This window comes from Kwoniella shivajii, chromosome 10 (assembly GCF_035658355.1).
Source record: "Kwoniella shivajii chromosome 10, complete sequence".
Lineage (NCBI taxonomy): Eukaryota > Fungi > Basidiomycota > Tremellomycetes > Tremellales > Cryptococcaceae > Kwoniella > Kwoniella shivajii.
Genome location: NC_085917.1, coordinates 389,391 through 406,764, shown reverse-complemented (window position 1 = coordinate 406,764; position 17,374 = coordinate 389,391). Strand labels below are relative to the sequence as shown.

At 42.6% G+C, this 17,374-nt stretch overlaps 5 protein-coding genes across 5 annotated transcripts; 1 reads left to right on the top strand and 4 right to left on the bottom strand.

Annotated features, from left to right (window-relative positions):
* Window positions 1-588: 588 nt before the first annotated feature.
* On the bottom strand, window positions 589-4,937 carry IL334_007036 (uncharacterized protein; the record flags this gene model as incomplete). Its single annotated transcript, XM_062938730.1, has 11 exons — window positions 589-753; window positions 859-954; window positions 1,027-1,462; window positions 1,519-1,631; window positions 1,691-1,856; window positions 1,916-2,091; window positions 2,153-3,088; window positions 3,138-3,529; window positions 3,579-3,763; window positions 3,820-4,377; window positions 4,447-4,937. 11 exons carry the CDS (start codon window positions 4,935-4,937, stop codon window positions 589-591), a joined length of 3,714 nt encoding a protein of 1,237 aa, XP_062794781.1.
* Window positions 4,938-5,915: 978 nt separating this feature from the next.
* IL334_007035 (uncharacterized protein) lies at window positions 5,916-6,927 on the bottom strand (the record flags this gene model as incomplete). The annotated part of the gene is made up of 3 exons (XM_062938729.1): window positions 5,916-6,035; window positions 6,324-6,579; window positions 6,710-6,927. 3 exons carry the CDS (start codon window positions 6,925-6,927, stop codon window positions 5,916-5,918), a joined length of 594 nt encoding a protein of 197 aa, XP_062794780.1.
* Window positions 6,928-8,671: 1,744 nt separating this feature from the next.
* Window positions 8,672-10,147, bottom strand: IL334_007034 (ADP-ribosylation factor 6; the record flags this gene model as incomplete). Its single annotated transcript, XM_062938728.1, has 7 exons — window positions 8,672-8,747; window positions 9,083-9,158; window positions 9,245-9,383; window positions 9,499-9,558; window positions 9,708-9,811; window positions 9,928-9,993; window positions 10,120-10,147. The coding sequence occupies 7 exons, from the start codon at window positions 10,145-10,147 to the stop codon at window positions 8,672-8,674; spliced, it is 549 nt and encodes a 182-aa protein (XP_062794779.1).
* Window positions 10,148-10,883: 736 nt separating this feature from the next.
* On the top strand, window positions 10,884-12,711 carry IL334_007033 (3-deoxy-7-phosphoheptulonate synthase; the record flags this gene model as incomplete). The annotated part of the gene is made up of 11 exons (XM_062938727.1): window positions 10,884-10,916; window positions 10,984-11,036; window positions 11,095-11,115; window positions 11,170-11,271; window positions 11,342-11,455; window positions 11,523-11,560; window positions 11,624-11,731; window positions 11,797-11,927; window positions 12,041-12,265; window positions 12,328-12,393; window positions 12,472-12,711. The coding sequence occupies 11 exons, from the start codon at window positions 10,884-10,886 to the stop codon at window positions 12,709-12,711; spliced, it is 1,131 nt and encodes a 376-aa protein (XP_062794778.1).
* Window positions 12,712-13,677: 966 nt separating this feature from the next.
* IL334_007032 (uncharacterized protein) lies at window positions 13,678-16,293 on the bottom strand (the record flags this gene model as incomplete). Its single annotated transcript, XM_062938726.1, has 13 exons — window positions 13,678-13,892; window positions 13,983-14,067; window positions 14,191-14,307; window positions 14,379-14,465; window positions 14,548-14,663; window positions 14,743-14,871; window positions 14,970-15,081; window positions 15,179-15,290; window positions 15,357-15,533; window positions 15,613-15,707; window positions 15,779-15,925; window positions 15,993-16,040; window positions 16,129-16,293. 13 exons carry the CDS (start codon window positions 16,291-16,293, stop codon window positions 13,678-13,680), a joined length of 1,605 nt encoding a protein of 534 aa, XP_062794777.1.
* Between the last annotated feature and the right edge of the window lie 1,081 nt (window positions 16,294-17,374).

Genomic DNA, 17,374 nt, shown 5'->3' with positions numbered 1-17,374 from the left:
ATGATCAAAGCACGATCCAATGGAACAAATGTGTGAACCAAATGAAGAGATAAGGAGGTGCAAATGAGGAAAATTCAGAGAGAGAATTGCGATATTGCTCAATATATTGAACAGATTCTTATCAACCATATGCTTGGTACATCCATGAAACCTTTTATATCATATATCGTATATTTTTAGGTCAGAGTCATCTTGTGATTGAAAAGAGGGATGGCCAAATCATGCCTGCAGAATTTTGCATGAGTGACAGATGTCCTATCTCCCTGTTTTGAATAATTCACTCTCGACAGTCCGTTCAGACTGCAGATCTAAGTTACAGCTATCTGCTTCTAGTGACTAAGAGTCGGTAAAATGTAATTCACATAAGATCATGCTAAAATGAAAGGAGGAAAAGATGTATATGCAGTTAATGATAAAATGATTTAGGCTAATGGGTTTCTCATTCAAATCACTACTTGTTTCGACTTTGTTTTCTCACTTCTTTCCTTTATCTGCTGGTCTAACCGTCGTTCGATCCTGTCCCGACACTCCTTTACATCGTTCTCACGTCGGATATGTGATCCCCTTTACTCGCCAGACACTAACCGCCTAGAAGGCAATTTTCTGCCTTAACACCTCCATGATATTACTAACAGCCACCATGTGACTCTGCGTGTTTGGTTCAGGATGTTTTTGGAGATTGTTCATTACCATAGTGAGTTGACTTTGGACTACTGATAATACTCTCGAGATATATGATGCGATGTTTTGGTCCTACAGAGTTACACCGATTAGCTTGATTCCACTTCACCGATGGAAATAATAACATTATAGCCCCATTATCATTACAATTCCGAAGGGAAATGTAGCAAAACTCACTTTCGGATCGACTAAAAGGGCAGTTCTTCTCTCCCATCCTACGACTTGAGCAAACATAGAATGAGTACTTTGAATTTCCGATAGAACAATAGCAAGCTAATAATTCGAGATACGATATCAGCTTGTTGTGATAGTCAAAATGAAGCAATAAAGCAGAAGCTGACTTACTCTGTGGAGTAACGTGAGAAGTACTGCTTGGGAAAGTGGACTTTTCCCTTGATTGGGTAAACAGTATTCAGTTATAGCTAAGTGATCAGCCACAAGTCGCAAGGTTGACGAAGTATTCTGAGCTCCGAGTGCAGAAAGGAATGTATCTTCCAAATGACTGGCTGATGGTACTGATAAACCAACAGGTGGTTGAGGAGGTAGAGGTGGAGGAGCAGAGCTTGTAGTTGGAAAAACAGCAGGAACAGAAGGTGATAAAGCCCCATTGGGACCGGGTGCGTGTGCAGATGGTGTGGGAGCCGTAGGTGCTGATTTGATATGTTCCGAGAGAGTGAGTACTTGCTTTTGTAATTCGGCGATGGAAGCGGCCATGCTTTTGAGTAACTGATCATTGGCTAATTGACCTTCATTGGAAGGTGGGGAAAGTTCTTTTCGGATTCTGCGATGTTAATCACCTTAGCTATTTACCTACGCTTTTGGTATAAATCGACTTACTGAAGCATTTCTGATCTGAGATCTGATGATAGCTGCTCTACTATACTTGTGGACGCTTGAGTCATTGCTGGTAGGAGTGTGTGTTGAATCCCCTCTTGAACTGTTTTATCCATCTGATCGAGTTGATCAGATCAGCTGAGATCAATTGGACGTGGTGAATCAGCTAACTCACAGCATTTTGAACGAGATTAGCTATGGTCTTCTGTACTACAGGAGTCAATCCTTTCTCCAATTCCTTGGGGACTGTTTGGAGAGCATCGAAGATCGCCGCAGGAACTTGATTACTTGTTACTGTTCGAATTTCTTGTTGGATCGAAGCGGTAGCAGCAGGTATAAGACTGCGAAGATATAAAAATTTAGCTGCTTGGCTTTACGACATTCCCAGGTGATAACTCACGATCTCTTGATCTCTTGGGTGATGGTGTTACTCAAAGACGCCTTGACTTGTCTTTCGATTCTTGTAGAGATATCTGCCGCGAAGTCTGGACCGGTAAGACCGTCGAGTCGCACATTTAGCGCAGTGATTTCGTTCTTGATGAGCTGTTTGAGGTGGTTAGAAAGTCTGTCTTCGGTCTATCATAGCAAGTCTGTCAGCGGAGTATGCGTCTGGGGCGGTATATAAAGCTGAACATACCTTCTTTAAAGATTTATTGAGCTCTTCTTGGTTGAATACAACGGCGTTATTTTCGTCAGCATCTGCAATTGTCGCGGGAGCGATACTGCCCTTTCTCGACTGTACTTTTGGTCTGGCCTGTATCGCAGCCTCGTCTTCAGAAGCAGAGGGGAGCTCAGTCTTTACAATGGCCGGGGATGGTTTATTGCTGGGAATTTTGGGTGCTGTGACCGATTTAACTTTAGGAGCATCCACCTTCCCATTAGGTGATTTAGAGACAGGAGCGGTCTTGGCCGGTGCAGCAGGTGCAGCAGGAACAGCAGGCGCAGGGGGTGGGACTGAGCCTTCTTGTACTTGATGAGTGTTTGAAGCTTTGAGAGCGTTATAGGCTTCACGAGAAATGCTAGCTTGACTAAATCCTTGAGCTGTAGCGAAGAGAATCTCGGAATCTTTGTCGACCCCTTTCTTAGCTAAAACAAGACTGAGTACCGGTTCAAGAGGGTATTCGGCAACTTTGTCGAAAGCGACAACTTTCGATCCATCAGGTATTGAGACATTCTTGATTGGTTGCTGACCTTTCAGAGCATACTTGAAAGCGTAAATACTTCCTCTAGCGAAAGGAGCGATGTACAAGGCTGATCTGGCTGTATCGTATACTGCTTGAGTATAGTTCAGATTTTCAGGGCATGGGGAAGGGGCAATGAACTTGATGGTTGATAAGACTGCGAGATCAACTGTGATCTGAACCAAGTCATAATGAGTATTGTTCGCTCGGCCCACAAGAATGTTTGATTCGCAAAATTGCATTGAAGACGGCTCTGCCGTCAGGGATTTGGTTGGGAGACATCGATGCCATACTCTGTTCAGATTGGCAACATTGTAAAGAGTGCAGTATGAAGTGGAAGATAAAAGACCAATAGCTTGATGAGAGTGATTGAGACAGAAGTCGACCACAGACTAGGGGTCCATTCGAGATCAGCAAAATACGTTGTTTTGCGGCACTCACCCCGTCTGTCTTGAGCATTTTGACCTCTTTACAGATGTCTTCCATGGATATTACTTCACCACCTTTGCCATGCACTGCGGGGTTGATTAAGACGACACCTTTGCTACCAGCTACCGCCAACCAATCGAGGCCATCTTTCTTGACCCACTCAATCTTCGAAGGCGAGCCAAGTGGTCCAAAGACCCCGAGGCAGAAGAGGACAATCTCGATTTTAGGATCGTCCTTCTTCCAATCCTGCGGAACTCGATGGACGACTATTGCTTTGTCCCATCCGATCGTAGCAACGTAATTTGAGGTGACTGCCAAGTCGATCACTGGACCACATGATGCGGTAGATGGTAGTTGGATCACGAGTCGAGCACCAGAAGAGCTGTCAATTAATCGAACTCGACCTATACATCGATCAGCGAGACACTGCATAAGCCATACGAGGTAACATACCTTTCGACATTGTATATGCAATGTATGTATTGGTGATTCCCACTCGTCTTCCTTTTCTGTACGACAGACTGTCTGTTCGCATCAAGGTGGTGGGCACCACCTGGACTGTGTTTCCGGTATTGACAAGGGAATCGAGGTTGGGTTTCGATAGGTCGATGGTTGTGTGAGTAGTGAGAGCTTTAGGACTGTTTTGGTTGTTCGCATTAGCAGATTCTATACCGGCGGATTGACGTTGACATACCCTTTTCCTTGTTCATCTTTTACGATTTTGCCAATTTGCCACGTATCTTTCAGTTTCTCATCAATCTCATTTTGAGGTAACTCATGTACCGAGACTTCTTGAGTGATCGTTTTTGGAGGTTCATAAGGTTTTTGATCTGTTTGAGATGACTTCAAAGGGGAACCTCTACCTTTATTAGCGAGTTTGTCAATCGATTTCACTCGACTCAGATCATGCTCATCGTCAAGTCTCGGTTTGATATCTTTTGGCGTGGATACAATTGAAGATTGAGGTTTGGGAAGTTGCGCTGAGGAAGTTTGACGAGATCTCGGTGGCTGAGTGAAAGCATCGAATGGAGAGTCAAAATGGAATATACTCTTCTTTGGCGTTTCGTCTGCTTTTGTTGAAGGTGTAGAAATCTTCTCTTCTACTATGGAAGATTTGGCTTGAGACGAATTGGTAGAATTGCCTGTACGTTGAGCTTCCACAGGGTTGGCGGAAGAAGGAGAGGAGAAACCTGTAAGGTGGTTGATGACTGGACCTTGACCCGTAGGAGATGAAGGTACGGTATCAGGATGGCTGTGGTATCAATACGATCTCGTCAGCTAGACATTGCAGAGTTGATGTCATTGCGGTAGCTGGACTTACTTAGTCTTGAAAATTGATAAAAGATCACCTTTTTCTTGGGTGGTGGGAGTAGTCGAAACCCCACTTACTGAGGGAGGAGTGATGATACCTGTTGAGGAAGGAGTAGGTTGTACGATTATGCTCAACATTCCTAACAACTTGTTCTTTTGGTCAAATGGAGTAGGACTAGTGACAGAAGGTAAACCAGTTGAACTTGTGACAGGGGCCGCCGGTGGGGGTGGGGAAGAGATGTTCTTGAATAGATCTTGCAATGATACAGCTTGTAAACTTGGGGGCGGTGGAGAAGGTGATGGTTCTCTAGGTGAGCCCAGATTAGGTGGTATCAAATACTGTGAAGTCGATTGTGGTTGTGGTTGCGATTGTGATTGTTGATGTTCACGAGAAGAAGTATGCGATGAGATATCTGACCCTTGAGATTGTGAAGGAGAGGAAGAAGAAGGAATTGTTGTAGCTGATTTCAGCATCGCTAACAATTTGTTCTGTTGATCCATCTTGACTAGCCACGATGAACGTAAGTCGTGTCACAAATGTGTAGGAGGGGTGTGACACGGATGACGAGGTGGGAGGAGGAAAGGCGAGGTGAGATGCACTGCACTTTGTTCGTTCTTTGTTGTATGGTAATAGTGATGATGAAGAAGGAGATTGAAGGTATCTAAAACGCAAGAAAGGCGTGTAAAGCTATTTGTTCAAGTGGCAAAGGAATGAAGGGCATATACACAAATGATTAGTCCGAGATCACTTTTGATCCAGAATGGTTGATCATTCGCCGATGAAGCGATTCAACATTGAAAGATGAATGAGCTCACCTTACGAATGTCGACGCCTGAAGGTATGATATAGCGTCCTCTATTCTCGCTTATATCAAAGTCTGACTCTAATAACAGAAACAACGAGGGATGCTGAGAGCGAGGAAGAAGAGAGGATAAAAGAAAAGTTAAGTTGGAAATATGTCCGAAATCAAAGGTAACTTGCGGTTACGAGTGAGACATTTCGATCATCAGTCTGTGGCACTTGGGTCATCTTCTTCGTATGTCACACAAGCATACACTTACTCGTATGCTGTTTATTGATGGAAACATGAACTCAAATAGACGCAATAATTCAGAGTGGATGCGCAGAGACGGTACCAACATAGAGATACAGTATTATTCATGCTTCTATCGCATATCGTGTTTGCCACATACACACCCCCTTTCTCCCCTATTTTAGTTCACCACATCCTGTTTGTAACATATCAAGTGTGTAATTATAAGTTTGGAACCCTCAAAACGGGGGAAATAGAAAGAACGGAAAAAATATAAGGAGGTAGATATTGTGAAATGAGAGGTATATAAGAATTGAGAATGAGGTCGGAAATTAGAGATGATTTCTGGTGGGAGCAACGTAGGATCTTCGGTAACACGCCCCTACTTGCCCCTCCATTCGACAGCAAGTGTTTCAGGTCGAACAGAGCTCATTGAAGCGATTGCTTAGTATTTCTCTCCTCCGAATCTTCCATTTGCAAATCGGCCAAAAGCACCACCAATTGAACAGCACATAGCGAGGGAGAGAGCAGCCCAAGCACCGAGTGTGAACCAGTTTGCGTTACCCTACGAATGAGAAACGTCAAGTTAGCTGAATATGTCTCACGGTTGGTGAAGGCTTAAAATATTTAGATGAATGAGGAGGTCTGGAGTATAGAAGAAACAGATCTCGGTTGCAGCCTGATTGCGGATGGGTGGTGAGGGTGGATATAATTCAGAGAACCCTCCTTCTTCTGCTTTATCTGCCCTTCCCAGACGGGATATCCTTATCGATCGTCCAGACTCGGTGTAACTCCGTTCCAAGAATCCTCTCACCCTGTCTGAACGAGAATAGACAAAGAAGGTGTAACTCACCAATTTGGCTGAACCTCCAGCGTCGTTGATTCTGTCCTTGATGATGTTCCAAAGGACCATGTCAATGACAAAGATGACAAGGGTGACCAAGGCTCCGAAAGCAGACAGAAGGGCCATGAAAATGGTAGCTATTCTCGAGGCGGCGGCGGCTGCGATGATTCCGAATACGAGAGCAAAGAAAGCGATACCTGCGGCGATTGGGTGAAGGATGAGAGTGTAGGTGAGGTTATGGAGGACCTTGGAGTTTAGTGTTGCGCTGTAAAAGTGAAAGTTTGAGACATCAGCCATATATTCACTCATGAATGTGATAGACGACATGCAGGTTGAAGGTAGCGGGAGAAAAGGAACAGTCCCAGACTTGGATCGTAGGGCAAATCAATACTCACTCGACACCAGGAATGGTCAGATCGTATCCCAGTGATCTGTGACTACATGACCCTCCTTTTGTGCAGTAGCCAAATACTCCGTAGACTATTTGTCCGGTTGAGCTGCTAGCATGAAGGAAATCGACTTTATCCCATGCTGGAGGTGAGACGGATGCGAAGATTAACAAGCTCATAGCTGCAAAGCAGAAGAACAAACCTGGAGCTGCTGGAGAGACCATCTTGAATGATTACCTGACTTGATGAGTGAAGTGAAGAAAGATGGATAGATGGATGAAGAAAGGAAGATGATGTGAATTCGGTTTTGCTGGGGAGTTGGAAAAGTGGCTTGAGCGGTGTTTGGTTTGAGAACGAAAAACTCGGTGCGGGCCGCTAGAGTATGTTGTGAAAACCTCGAAAGGGGATAGATTATTATAAAGTGTGAGTAATATCAGTAGTTTGTGGTTTATGCACAAATGAGAATGAACAACAGTTGGAAGATGAGATGAAGTATTGAGACGATGATGGAGAGGTAAAGTTTGGGAAGATGAATGTTTTTTTCTCTTCTTCCTATGTGGTTGTGGTCGATCTCTGTTTCTTTTTTTCTCTTTCCCCCCTTTCTCTCCTCACCGTACAGAGGCAGTGGTTTATTTGTTAGGGTAAAATTGAATTTGGGGGTTACCCGGATGATTTTGAATAATACGTCATTTCGGATGGACCATCCCGTCATCTGAACCCTGTAAATCAATTATATAAAATAATACTGACAGTATGAGTACTATGTGATCCCCCCTCCCCCGGTAACTTGTGAGACATGCCATCTCTCTCCCCTCTTGGGATATTACAAAACATAACGGAAGAAACCCCCTTTTTACATCATAGAAATTAATATGTACGAACATACATCTCATATCCCATGCGAAACCAAAATATTACCTGTATTAAACAAAAACATGATCAGAGTTCTAGGTCCCATTCCATACTTGGTAATAATACGTAAAAGGAAACGCAACGTGTCTTATAAATCATATTCTAAATGATGTTAAGGGGGTTCACACAATCGAAAACAAAAAGATACCAAAGGAAAGTATCATCTTTCTTTGGGAATGCCTTAATCCCGTATATTCCAGAATGATGACGCATGATCGGCATATGATTTCATTGTCCCTGCGAATGGATTGAAACTAATTCCTTTTCTATTTATGAATATATTTCCCAAAAGAGATATGAACTTTGTATGAATTACTTTGCGATGACATCAATGATCTATTCAATAAATGTTCATTGGTACCGCGACTGTCCTTCTAACCTATCCCAACTGGAATCATCCCGATAAAGGATTCGATGGTAACCGTATCTAGCTGGCTAGCTTGAGTGGCAGTGAAGCTTGTAGTATGGACCTAGCAATCAGCAGCTTCAGCGTGAGCTCGAGGTGAACTACATACGGAACGGAACGGTGTCCATTCAGCGAAATACAGGAGAATGCAAGGCATGGATAGCAATTTTGTTCAATTGCACTCAGGTCAGAAAGCAATTTCATGTCAGCAACGACCTATGCTGATACTGCTGGAAACCACCCATCTGCTCGAGGTGAATCCTTCTATGATGGCTGCTCCACAAAGGGGCTTCACATAGAATGGAAGATCGTTACGATCAATCGACGAAATGTCATTCTATATCAAGGAACAAATGCATAGCATACACGAGAAAATACCAAAAGGTGAACAAAAGTATTATATCTTCAAAATAAAAAGGTATATAAATGGATTATATCTCATATACACTACAATACGTGTAATCCGAGTTTATTTCAGACAAATAAGCCAAGACTGACTCGTAAGGGGTATCAAAGATTCTTTGTATTGACATATCAAGGGGTATAAGAAGCAGAAATAGTATCTTGCTTGAAAGGACACAAAATTCCAAATCACGAGGTAGAGAGCCAGACGTAGAATTCCAACAGTAGTTCAATGGAGATCATCACTATCATGATTTTGTTCCTTTAACATTTTGTGATAACCATTGAAGACCCTCGAAAAGACCTTCTCCGGTCGTTGCGCAACTGGGGATTAAAAGGAAGTGTTAGCTGTCAGTATTGGTGATTGATCCAAGCTTAAAAGTATCCAATGTCGATGGGATCGTCCGATATCAACCGTCGCTCTATGTCCCTCCGTCCCTGGCTCTCACTGCGTACCCTTAGTGACTTCTCGACTGCCATTTTTGTTCTACTCTCAACCGTCGTTTCCGTCGTCTGCTCATAGCTCAACCACAGTCTACTTCGCTACGGCTGATAATATTTCTTCTGATGTTTCCATAAATTCTGTGACATCTCTGCCTGGTTGGTTCTTCCCCGCCTGACCATGCTCATTCACCGAATCGGAAGAAATTCGTACTCACCTGGGATGGACATACCAACTCCTATCTCTCATTTTGTGTAAACCCAATTTCTCAGTGACTTCAGCAGGGGACATAGCTAAAGTTATGAGAACAGCAAGTCAGTTCAGCTTATTCCACCCATTCCATTCATGATGAAAATATGCTAGGTTAAACGTAACTGACCTCCCGGTAAATCTTGTTTATTAGCGAAAACCATCAATAGACAATCTCGCATCTCCCTGTCTGCTAAAATACGTTCCAATTCTAATCTAGCTTCGTCAATCCGATCTCTATCTCCCGAGTCAATCACGAAGATCAAACCCTGCAAAAGACCAAAGATATCAGTTTTGGCTTTTCAGGAGACGTTCAAAGCCAAATCTAGAGAGAGAAGGAGGTGCGCTTGGAAAGGAGAATCAGAAAAGGCGTGAAGCACTCACCTGTGTACCGGTATAATAATGTCTCCATAACGGTCTAATCTTATCTTGACCACCAACATCCTACACTCGCGAAATGAACGAAATCAGCTAATGTTCCCTTCTCACAGCAACTCTTCATTTCAGGCCCTAGCGATTGTTCATCCCTTTCTTTACCCTTCGTATCCACCAGCACTTATCCAATCATCGATGTGACACGAGAAAGCACTCACCCATACATTGAATTTCACATTCTTATACGTTACTGTTTCCACGTTGAAACCGACTGTAGGTATAGTGGTCACAGATTGATTGAGTTTAAGCTTGTATAGAATAGCTATGGGTACAAGTTATATGTGAGTATGATAAAGCACCGTTGAGTTTCGGAGTTGTGCAGCAGCCTTCCTTCTTGAAAGACCAGAGGGTATGAAGAACAGTTTGCATTCAACTCACTCGTTTTTCCAGCAGCATCCAAACCAAGCATCAATATACGCATCTCCTTGTTTCCGAATAGCTTGCCTACAGATGTCACAGGGGCAATGATGATAACGTCAGCTAGTCATTCTCAACAATTTTCTTGACTCCCTTCACAATCCGTATATACGCAAAAGAGGCTCCTTTGAAATAGATAAAGACTCAGCTTACCCAACGCCTTACTAAGTTGACCACCCATCTTTACAGTTTATCTTGTGACTTTCAATATTCACTTATACTGATTACTTTTCAGCGATTTGTCTGGCTCTGTTCGATAGCAGCTTGGTAGTAGAGTAGAGTATTGGGGGAAGTGGGATCCGTGCTTTTTAAACTGACGTCTCTTCGCTTGACTGGCTCGTTTCGATCCAAGGGAGCTGATGTGTAGCTCGCGAGATTCTTGGGGTTGGATTGATTGATATGGTTTGGAGGGAGGATGATACGGAAAAAGAGTGACTGGTGTAGTATTTATTATATGAATTTATTCGACGACAACAGTGAATGGAAGGAAGATGTCTGTCTTTAGGTGATCGTGTATGGTATATATTTTCTATGTATCCCATTCAAAACAAGGAATCTGAAACGCATAGACCAACCTCCTTTTGACATCCTATCAACAGTTAGGATATAGACGCGTTTAAATGAACATGGGATAGAAATACAACAAGATCCAGATCTTTACGTAATTCCATGTTTTACCCTCCCCTATTTGTAATGAAATGGGTTAATCCCGTTGATGTGGCATGTGGACATCGCCGCCCATTTCTGTTCAACTTTTTTTTCTACGAGTCGAAGAGACGACGATCTGTGATTTCTTGTCATATTGCAAAGATGTCCAACCAATTTGGATAGAATTGTCAATTCACAACATCTGACAATACGACAACTTGCATCCTGCATCATAACACATATACATCTATCAGCGGATAGGATCAGAAATGCACACTCCTTCCAGAGTATCAATACGAGACGTGAGTCATACGACAACTATTTCGAAGCTCGAACTCAATAGCTGATATTGGACTATTGTGGAAATAGGCAGTGGAAATGCTTGATGACAGACGAGTAAAATGTGTTAGACCTTTGATCCCGTGTGTAATCTCTGGAATACTCAAAGTTCTTGTTGCTTAGCTGATATATCGTTGTTAGTCCTCAAATTTTACTTGAAGAGTAAGTTGTTAATTTGTTTAAGAGCTCGAAGTCAGCTCACATAAAAACGCCCAGGCTTCCGCTCTCGTTACGGGGTGCTCAGACAGTAGTAGATGGTAGAACTCAAGTAGAAGCTATCATCAAAGGTGATGATGATCGACTTCTTGTCGTTGTCGGGTGTGTCCCATCTCACATATTGTCTCGTTGTCTTTATGACAATGTTGTGCTGATCATGAATCGCGATCAGACCATGCTCAGTACATGATCCCGAACAGGCTATCACTTACGCTAAGAAACTTGCTGAATACGCAAAAGAGTCAGAGGACGATTTGATGATAGTGATGAGAGTATACTTTGAGAAGTAAGCTGAGACTCATTCGGCTCATCGTTATGGAACGATGCCCCAGCTGAGATTGCATCGCTTTTAGACCTAGAACAACAGTTGGATGGAAGGGATTGATCAATGGTGAGCTGCGAAACCCACATATCCTGAAGATTCAATTCAGCTGACAGATCTATGATTGTTTAGACCCTGATATGAACGGTACTTACCAAATCAACCGAGGACTCAAACTCGCTCGAAAATTGCTATTGGACGTAACAGAATTAGGATTACCCACAGCAGGAGAGTTCTTAGGTCAGTTGTGACTTCCTCTAAAACCAAAATGGATTTCCAACTGATTCAGAGTCTCTACTCGATAGATGTCATATCTCCTCAGTACCTTGCCGACCTCAGTTCATGGGGTGCTATTGGTGCTAGAACTACCGAATCTCAAGTACACAGAGAGTTAGCCAGTGCTTTGTCAATGAGTGTAGGATTCAAGAATGGTACTGTGAGTTTTGGTTCTGAGTCTCTTTCTCGAAGAAATATCCTTCCTCTCTCCCTCTACGGTGTGGCAAGATTCGTTTGATTCTGAACAAAGCTGATATAGTTGTGCTTGATCAGGACGGATCAATCGATATCGCCGTAGACGCTATTAAAGCAGCGGGATCAGGACATACTTTCTTATCAGTAACCAAGCAAGGTCTTTCAGCAATTGTAGAAACTGAAGGAAACAACTCTACTCACGTTATATTGAGAGGTTCTTCCAAAGGTCCTAACTACGCTGCTGAACACGTTCAATCCGCTGGGGAGAAATTGCAAAAAGCTGGATTACCAGCTAAGATCATGGTGAGTTTGTAGTTAAAAGTTATGTCAAAGGATGCATGTTATGCTGACGCGAAACATGTTAGATCGACTGTTCTCATGGCAATTCATCAAAACAACATGTCAAACAGATCGAAGTGGGTCACGACATTGTGAGTATTAATTTCCATGAGTTCAAGTCGTGTTGTGAATATAACGAAGCTGACAAGTGCCCCTATTCCATGAAATAGTCTGCTCAATTAGCTTCTGGATCAACATCGCAAATGATCATGGGAGTAATGATAGAATCCAACATTAACGAAGGTAAACAAAGTGTACCACCTGAAGGACCATCAGGATTGAAATACGGTGTATCAGTGACCGACGCCTGCATCTCCCTGGAACAAACTATTCCATTACTAGACGAGTTGAGAAAAGGTGTACAGAAACGTAGAGAGAATGTTCACAATAAACATCTCAATGGAGAGTAAATCTTCATCCTGATGGTGGTAATTGTAACTAAGGGAGGGACTGATCATGCTCGCATTTGGGATGAAAGAGGACGATGAGATAATCCCCCAGTTTTTGTGATCTGGGGTTCGGATTGCCAAAAAGTACCCGTTGAGGGAACAAATATGTACTAATGCATCACCTATCATAATGTGAATTGATCCGTTCAAAAAATATTGCGCTCAAATCAGATTTAATGATGTTCTTGATCAACAGGCACACCAACTTGTCGTTCCACGACAGTATTTCTTATCACTGGAATCACAAATTACATACTCCTTAGTCAGGACTCAGCTGTCATATCTGGCCAATTTCCATTCTTTCAACAAATACACTTTGTTTTTTCCACCGAAAAACGGAAAGCCGTGACCACACTTCAGAATCCTTAGTCCAAGATTGAACTCCATCATATTGCTAGATGACTGAATCTTTCCACCTTCATTCCTGACTATTCTAAACATCACGCATGACAAGAAACCAGCTGGCTTGACCAAAAAACTGCCTTCTACCCGAATCGAACGAGTGACCCTGTCATGGCAAATCCGTACTTCACCTCCTGAAAGAAAAGAAGAGAAAGAATACTACTAGTGACAAATTCTAAACCACTGAACTAAGAAGGCTCGAGCGGGGCTGTGGTGGACGCTGATAGAGCTAGCTATGTGGTGTACTTGTGAGAACGACAACGAGAATCAGGGTTGAGTGGGCTTGAAATTAGTAGTTATGATGGAATCAGCATCTAATTATACTGCTGTTAGCGATTTGTGGCTTTGTAACTGTACCTCTGTGCCTTTTGAGGAGAGACAGTGAATAATCGCATTCGGTAAGACTATTAAGCTGTACGAAATACGATATATCACCCCTATAGATTGTACATAGATCGAGGGAACTCAATCAATGAATACTACCTAGTCTGCGTGACACCTCAATCCCTGTTTGAGTTCATCTCTTTACACCAAAATATGACCGGATTTCGGTACACGTTGTCCATGCGGACCCTCAGCCGAAACCGAAGTTGAATCGTTATCACCTTCGATACTCTTACTTTCGATATCTACTTGATCTGAAGAAGGTGATGCGGGTGCTTCTTTAGATGTGGTGCCAAGGGCTGCTTTCCTTCTTTCGTCTCTTATGGAAAGTACAAGAGTCAAAGTGGTCCATATGACTATGAAACGAAAGGGAGATAAATTTAGCGCGACATCGATCATTGGATATATATAGAAAGGTCGTTGAGAGAGTTGACTTGATGACTCACTCAGCAATCCACTCATTACGGCCGCATAAGTCATTCCCTTTTTAGCTTGTGGGAAATCAACAGTTTTCCAAACGAAATTAGGTGCCTATTCACAATAAATCCACGTGAAATATCAGATCATTGGAAGAATCAAGTAACAAGTATTTTAGATCAGACAAATGAGGATGTATACTACTGTATGATGCAAGGGGAACTAAAACAAACTTACAATTGCATTGACTGTATAAGCTAAAGCAAGTGCTGCAGCGATTATAATTGCTCTTTTCTCGGTATCATCGGATGTGAGTTCATTAATCCATGTAATGATCAATGGACCACCGCAACTCTATGATCAAGAAGGAAACAGTACCTCAGCGAACATGATTACCAAATGTTTCGCCATAAGCATGCACTTACCATTAATCTCACGAACCAGTATAAAACCTTGGTTCCTGTGATATCACTGTATAGATCCCTGTTACGAAGGATAAGAGCCATCATTATCTGAGAAACAATGAACGATTTGAATCAGTACTTTGATTCCGATGACGTGAAGAGAACGAACAAAAGAGAGAAGACTACTGACAACATATACAGAACCGGCGTAGAGGAATGGCCATCTACGACCGCGTAAAGGTCCGTCAGATAGCCATGCCCATATCAGAGCCATGACGATGAATAATGCCGTGGCGATAGTTGGCACTGTGAAATCGCGGCACAGGACGTCAGCATTATACTTCTTGCTTCGATATAAAGATAAGGAGGTTCAAATGGAACTCACGAGTGTTGATTTGTGCCACTGTAAAAGTGACACCAGGTACCGGTGGATTCTTTTTGACGTTGAATGACTTAAGCCAATATCCCATAGGTTGTTGAACTGATGAGTTCATCCAAATGGCATAAAGCGCGGCTGATGATTTGAAGGAGAGGAAAATGAAAATCAGTAAGACAAGCACAAAGAATACCGATCCCTCAAGAGTCAAGCTCAGGACAAGATGAAATACTCACGAAGTACCCAAGTATGCCAACTGAAAATTACACGACGGAATTTAGGCCAAGTCCAAGCTGTTCTACCTGTTTTACCATCTTTGATCATTCGTTGACGTGAAAGTTCATATTCCTAATTGAAGTGCAAGTGTACCCGTACATACTTGAAGGTCAGAGTTACCCCTCTACTGGTCATTCCACTTTGTACCGTGTCTCGTTGTATCACTCACCTCATCGTTGAGCCACCATACTTTCTTACCTTGAAGTGGCAAACTTGGGAAAATGAAATAACCAATAATCGCAATTGGGAAAGTAATCACTGCGTCAATGACAAACAGCCATCTACAGTGAAAATTTCCAATCAGCAGAATTAGAGATCCAGAACGCGAAAAGATGGATGTCATTTACCTCCATCCAGCGTGTCCCAGAACACCGTTCAAATTATTATAAGCTGCAGCTTGGAGATATCCACTGAACATCTCTCCAGCAAGTCCAGCTAACCAGAATATCATAGCACGTTTACCTAATTCCCTTTGCGTATACCAAGAACCCGCGATGTAGTTGAGACCGGGGTAGTATCCAGCTCTGTTAAGTGGATTCATGATAAATCAGGATTGACCCACTGAAATAATGTCCCACGTAGTGGCGAAAAGGGAGAACCTACTCGAGGAGACCGATAAAAAACCTGATAGCGTATAGTTGCTTGACATTCTTAATAGCATAAGTCGAAACTGTCAAAACACCCCATCCTAGCTCGACCTTTTCTCATTTCATATTGACCAATCAGCATACTGTACTGTGAACAATTGACTAGATTTGAGAAAACTCACAGTGGGAATAACCCATCGAGGATCGACTCTAGTCAAAAGGAGATTAAGGGGAATTTGACCAATAATATATCCCGCTGTCCAAATCGATACAGCATAAACCAATTCATTACCATTCATCGATAAATCTTCTTTCATTCCTGACAAGAACTGAATATCCAATTAATCTTCCTTGAGATTTTTTTGTGGGATAAAGCTTAAAGGTTATTAAACTCACAGCGGAATTGACATTGGACTGATCCAGATTTTTAATGAAAAATCCTACCTGCAATTCAATAAACAAATGTCAGTACCACTCACCTACTAGATGTCGACCCCTTAAATGGATATGCTTATGAGAAAGGAGAACTTACCGAGAATAAAGTCAAGATGAACCCGTCAACTTTGAACAGCAATTTTCGTTCTTTCTGAGGAAGGTCCCATGTGTCCCAGAGATAACCTTTCCATGATCGTTTAGCCTGAACAGGCTGATCCTCGTGATGGACAATGTCCGCAGAGAATCTCTTTTGAGATGACATTGCAATAGGAAAGTGAATCCAAGCAAGCTCGCTATCAGTCGTTGACTAATTTCCTACTACTGTGCAGCCCAATTGTCTTGTCGAGTTCTGAAATATATCGTCAGATTCATCCAGTCTATCTACTGAGCTTGTATCGCTGGGGGAAGCACGCCATACATCACTTAAAATATCATTATTAAGCATAAAACGGTAAGTAGCACGCAATGAGATGTTGATGAAATGGCGTGAGGATTTGCACTATATTTTACTTTCTCATAGATCAGATAAACTACTAGACAAGTCAAGATCTGAATGATTTCAGTACAACGATTTCAATAAAATGCCAAAACTAGTAGCTTGTTGTCCAAATATATCAAATCCGCTTCTTTGACTTTCTCTTTAAATTTTTGTGAAAGGAGGACATCCTGTTGGCTGATTCTGCGCCAATCTACCTTGCTACAAAAACTCGAATGAGGATGAATGATGTGCTTTCCAAGGCACATCGATACATTTTAAAGACGAGGTATCGGGGATCCCCGAATATATCTCCTTCTCCACTCTGATTCTGAGTGCAAGACCGGCAAAGTACCCGCCGAATTGCCATTGCTGAAACTCCCTTAAATTTGACAATGACTGGTGGGTGTGGTCTTCTGGGAAGTTGACATGGAAGGCAGTCGACTCAAAAACGCAATAAGGTGCCACCGCGGCCAAATGTCTGGTTCGGACAATGGAGTAACTTATCGACCTCATTTGCATTTTCGGCTGAACTGTTCCATCAGAAAGGTTCCTCAGATTGCTCTCACAGTTGTCAGATACCTAAGCATCTTCGAAAGGACTTCAGTAGATCAGTCAGTATCGTCACTATACCAACTCACAATCTAGGTTTCGTTAGCTCCCGTCGTGACGGCATTATTGATGATCGAAGTGAAGAAGTATTGGTCTACCACATGTAAGAAGAGTATGACCATTGAGCCCTTATTGCTTACTTCGTGGTGGGCATAGACACAGGCTCGTTTGTGCACCTGCTTGAGCACGACAATGTGTTTCAATTGACGCCGGAATATGCTTAGGGTCACAGCACTCTATTGGATTTCCGGTACTG